This window comes from Gracilinanus agilis, chromosome 2 (genome assembly GCF_016433145.1).
Source record: "Gracilinanus agilis isolate LMUSP501 chromosome 2, AgileGrace, whole genome shotgun sequence".
In the NCBI taxonomy this organism is placed as follows: domain Eukaryota; kingdom Metazoa; phylum Chordata; class Mammalia; order Didelphimorphia; family Didelphidae; genus Gracilinanus; species Gracilinanus agilis.
The window spans coordinates 650,419,112-650,424,087 of record NC_058131.1 but is presented as its reverse complement, the minus strand read 5'-3'; the positions used below and the strand labels follow the sequence as shown (position 1 = coordinate 650,424,087).

At 55.9% G+C, this 4,976-nt stretch overlaps 1 protein-coding gene across 1 annotated transcript; it reads right to left on the bottom strand.

Moving 5' to 3' along the window:
* Positions 1-2,069: 2,069 nt before the first annotated feature.
* Positions 2,070-4,585, bottom strand: NKX2-3 (NK2 homeobox 3). Its single transcript, XM_044662685.1, has 2 exons — positions 4,228-4,585; positions 2,070-2,755 (listed from the first exon to the last, which is right to left on the bottom strand). The coding sequence occupies exons 1-2, from the start codon at positions 4,583-4,585 to the stop codon at positions 2,070-2,072; spliced, it is 1,044 nt and encodes a 347-aa protein (XP_044518620.1).
* Positions 4,586-4,976: the final 391 nt, after the last annotated feature.

The following is a 4,976-nucleotide window of genomic DNA, read 5'->3' as shown; positions in this document are numbered from 1 at the left end:
CAACCTCCGCCCCCCTCCCCAACCTCCCCCTCTCCACCCAGCTCACAAAAAGTGGGGAACAAAACCCCCGCGCATTTCTCCGTCCCTCTGTTCAGTAGACTGCTGCACAAAGCCCCCGCTCTGAGAAGCAATAGGGGAGCTCTAGGGGGACGTCAATCCAGACGCGCTGGGGTTTTTGTTCGTGCAGGGGACCTCGCCTTCCTACCACACCTTTTGTTCTGGACTCCAATAAAAAGCCATTCTTTCCGCACCTTCCCGGCCCGGAGCCGCCTTTCAGCTTGGCCCGGCCCCACAATGGCGCGGCTCTCTAATGCCTCCCCATTCTCCCGCCTTGGCACGCTCACAATCGGGCCGTGTGGCAGGGCTGCCCTCGCACAGACATTCTCCGCAAGTGACTGGGAGCCCGACAAAGCAGCGGCTCCCGAGGAAAGAGCAGAGTCCGGCCCTACCAGGACTGAGGCGGGGGTTGGGGGTGGTAGAGAGAGAGGAGAAAACTGGGGGGGGGGCGGTACGTGGACAGAAGTGGGATGAAGCACCCCCACCTTGGGTGTCAGGGTCGGCTAGGGAGGGAGGAGCAGCTTCCCAGCTGGTCTCTGGATTTGTGGGGGGAGGTGAACGCGATTTTCTACTATCCCGGGGCTCCGCAGAGCCTGCGAATCTCTAGTTTTAAGGCCGAGTCTGGGCCCCGAGTTCAACGTGGCCCCAAACTCGAGCGGGAGCATCTCTTCAAACTGGGGAGGGTGCGGAGGCAAGAGAATGGGGGGGGGGTCCGAGCCAGGAGAGGGATGGGAATCTTTGCCGCGCAACTAACATTAGATATACTTTCAAAAGAGGAAAAGAGTCCTGTGACAAGGGGCCCCATTTTACCTCTAAGCATCCTATAGGGCAGGGCAATGGAAATGGTATGGCGGAGGAATGCGATCTTAATTTCTCTGTTCCCTCCTCACCACAGACTTACTTTACTCTTTGATTCAATAAAGTTTCTGTAGCCGAATATGGATTTGAAAATATTGCACCTTCTTTATTAATTCCTGTAGTGTGTATGGCGGCTGTTGTGTACACGGTGTGTATATAGGTATATATATTTATAATATGTGCTGGATACAGAATATGGAACAGAAAAGAAACAAAGTAACACCTTCCAGGGTGCCAGGAGCTACACAATTTGTTTAACCCCTGAAGCCCTTTGATCTCGGAGCTTGCTCCGCTAATCTGCAAATTGGACTGGAAAGCTTGAGAATCCTGGGGCACGCCTGCTCCCGGGCGGCCTTGGAGGGGAGGCTGAGAACTCTCCCGCGGCCATCCAGGAGGTGGGCCGGATGCTCTTGGGACCTACTTCTTTGCAGATCCCCCTCCCCTCAGCCTCCAACCTAGTAAGTCTGCCTGGGGCGGGGGTGTGGGTAATGGTAGAGAGGGCTCCCGGTACGAGAGGTAAAGACAGTTGAAGGACTCCAGAGAAGACTGCTATTATGTTTGTGGGGATGTGGATTCAGGTCCTTTTCTGAAAACTGGATAGAGAGAGGCCCGAGAGCTCAGAAAGGTAGCACAGGGAGAGGAGGGAGTATGGGATCAGGTCACTCAGAACCCTTTTCTTTTCTTTCCTCGCTAATACTAATTCTTAGTGCAAGCTGAGGGAAGGCTGGGGGAAAGAATTCCCTCGAATCTGGCGCTTAGAGAAGAGGGAGTCCCATCACTGGCCGCCCCGGGATGCAGACTTGCTAAGAGCCGCCAGCCTCTGGCCTGTTCTCTGAGTTTCATTGTGATTGGCCTCAAACATGTTGCTGTTACATAGTATAGCTTTAAGTATATATGTATAGACCATTATTTCTCCTCTATGCCAAGGAGCCATTTCTGCCAAATACAGTCTGGTGGGGTAGTAACGGGGAGCCCTGCTTGTCCTCCCTGTCCCCACCATTTCCGGTCCCGAGTCAGCTGCACTCTGAGCCCTGGGGCCGGGAATTTCTTTAGGTAGGGGACGCTGCCAGGTCCATCTTCCCCTGGCCAGGTCTTTCCCGCCCTTCAGTCTGATGAATGCCCTGCCGGCTGCTCCGGAGCTTCCTTGCCCGCCACTACCAGGCTCGGATGCCCTGCAATGTGCCCTGGGCGCAGGCTGGCACTCCGCTGCCCTGGTGGAGGCTCTGGAGGGGCTGTGCCGCGCCTCCGAAGCCTCCCAGGTTGCTCACGTTCACAAAGGGGCCGCCTCCCGCCGCGTTGCAGGCTGGCGGGATGGCCGCGGCTGCAGTCGCGCCGCTGCTCCCGGGATAAGTGCAGCCGTAGTTGCCACTATAGGCGGCTGCCGCGGCGGCGGCGGCCGAGTTCCCGTAACCGTAGCTCGGGAAGCTGTTATAGGAGTAAGGGCTCGCGCCCACACTGTAAGGAGCGTTATAACTCTGCGCCCCACTGATACAGGGCTTCCCGTCCCGCACTAGCACTGGCACCGCCACCCTCCTGGGAGGCGGCGGGTGTGGGTGCGCCCCCATCTCCAAGGACTTGTCCTGACGCTGCCTCTTACACTTGTACCTCCGGTTCTGGAACCAGATCTTCACCTGCGTAGATGTGAGCTTTAGGCTACTGGCGAGGTGCTCCCGTTCCGGCGCAGACAAATACCTCTGTTGCTTAAATCTCCTTTCCAGCTCGAAAACCTGAGCCTGCGAGAAGAGAACCCGGGGCTTTCTCCGGCTGCGCTGCTTCGGCCTTTCGCTCTCCTCCGCCTTGCACTCTCCTGCCTCCAGCGGCTTCTTCAGTGGGCAGCTCTCTGGGAAAGGAGCAAAAACAACAGTGTTCCTTAGCGTCCCCCTCAATCGCCCTTGTAGTACCTTCTCTGCAGGAGGGACTGATTGTCGGGGGTCGGTGTACTAGTGTGTGCTTGCGTCTGGGATCACTTGTGACTCTGGGTACAATTTTGGGATGTGAAAGTGCCTTCCTCTGCTTGAAGGGTGCATCGCCCCTTCTGTTCCCCTCCTAAGAAGGGAAATCAGCTTGGAACACATTTATTTACTGTCTCAAAGACTGTATGAGACTGTGCTTTTACAGTGAAGTGCAATGTCTGTATGCAAGTGGCTTGTGAGATGTGTTTTTATTCATAGGCTGGGCTCTTCCCGAATAGGCTGTGTACTGCTGTGCAAGGCAGAATCTTAAGAGGGTGGAAATTTCTCGGTGTGAATTTCCAGTGGCTACTCTCACAAGGAGACAAGCCCAGAGTGAGTGAATGAGTGAGTGAGTGAGTGTGTGTGTGTGTGTGTGGTGTCAGCTGCAGGTAGGTTTCAGGCCCGTGGTTATGGCCAGCTCCCCACCAACTTGTCCTGGAGGAAAGCAACCGGGCCTCCAGTTCCTCATGTAAGAGAGGGCTGGCCTGGATGACCTTTACCATCTCTTTTAGTTCGTTTCTTCCAGTGTGGTGCTACGATTCTATGCCCCTTTGACAAAGTCTCCCCAGAAATCCTGTGAGGGATCTTGGTCAAGCTCTTTCTCCGGAGCTCAGTCGAGTGGTCCCTGGGAAAGTCAAGGGCATCTTCTATCGTGACACAAAACAATGCTCTCTCGGAGTTTTCAGCTAGGGCTAAAGCTTGAAGGCTGAAGGCTAACAAGGCCCAGATCGGGAGCTGTTTATTCGCGCCACCTCCTAAAAACTCTGGATCTGCCATAACGGAGCTCCCCAAACTGAACGGTTCTGGCCTGCATATCTGCATTGTGATTACTAGGTGGGAGCGCCAGGGCTGCCCCTGGAAATGAGGGCCAGATGGTCGGGCATAAGAACCTCTTTCTGACTCTGGGGGATAGCGGAAAGGGGAAGGAGCTTCCCTTTTCTATTACACTTAATTATCAGCTTTGGGAAAGAGGGGAGGAAAATACAAGTTCGCAAAGCAGGATAAGTTCTCAGGCCAGGGCAAAAAGGCTGCTGGCAGCTACAACGTCCGTGGCATCGATCTCTAGCGAACTCCCCAGACTCCCGAGAACGGGCCCATCCCCACACTTGCGATTTGCAGGGTGACAGCCTCGCTCTCCAGTCTGCAACAGAGGTTTCCGGGGTCACCTCTTCCCCCAACCCCCGCCCTTGCTCCCTCGCAGGTACCTGCGTTGTGGCAGAGCTGTCGCTGCACAGGACCGGGGCCTGACCCCCACCAAAGGCTAAAGGAGCGAGAGGCCCTGCTGGCAGTTTATGGGAGGTGTGCGGGCCTCCGCCTTTGTTCCAGGTGTGCGGGCGTTTTTCCTGTCCCCTCTACTCACTCTGGCTCCTGTCCCTCACGACCCCGTCGGCCTCCTCTTCTTGGTCCTTGGGCCCGCAGGAGCCTCGGAGGACCGTGTGGACATAGCTGTCGGGACAGATCCCCGTCTCCCCGTGGCTCTCGGCTGTGGCTATTGAGTTTAAATAGGGCAGTTTCTCTCCCTCCTCCTCCTCCTCCTCCCCCCCGTCAGAAAATTGGGCCGCCTCCCCAGCAGCCAACATGCAGGAGGGGGCCGAATGGAAATGCTGCTCCAAGTCCGACTGCAAGTGCCCGCCGTGGTACTGTTGTTGCTGCTGCTCCAGATTCAAAATGTCTTTGACAGAGAAAGGTGTGGAAGTGACCGGGCTTGGTAACATCATCAGAGCAACTTAATTGCTCAAAGCAAATACTCAATAAATCCTCGACCGAGGGGCGGGGGAAGCGGTTCCTGCTGTCCTCCTGTCTCTACCTCTCCTGCCGAATAGGACTTTTGACAAACGATGGACGAGGTCCTGCTGCAGTCTAAATTGCCTCCATTAGCCTGGAACCGGGGGTCTGGGTTTTGTTAAAGACACTGCAGGGACTAGGAGCTGCGCTCAGAAGCCGCCTCTGTCCCTGGTCAAGACGTCACGGTGGGGGCTGGACCCGGTCCCCGGGCTTCTTCTCTATTGGCTTAGGTGGAAGCCAGCCACGCCCCCTTTGCCCCTTCCAGAGACCCAGCAGTCCTACCAGAAATAGAAATTGACTAAGGAGAGAATCGGGAAAATCCAA

Coding starts and splice junctions, on each gene's coding strand:
- NKX2-3 (XM_044662685.1), bottom strand. CDS start 4,585: ATGATGTTACCAAGCCCGGTCACTTCCACACCTTTCTCTGTCAAAGAC. Junction 2,756..4,227: donor CGTGAGGGACAGGAGCCAGA/GTGAGTAGAGGG, acceptor CTCCTTTCCCAG/AGAGCTGCCCACTGAAGAAG.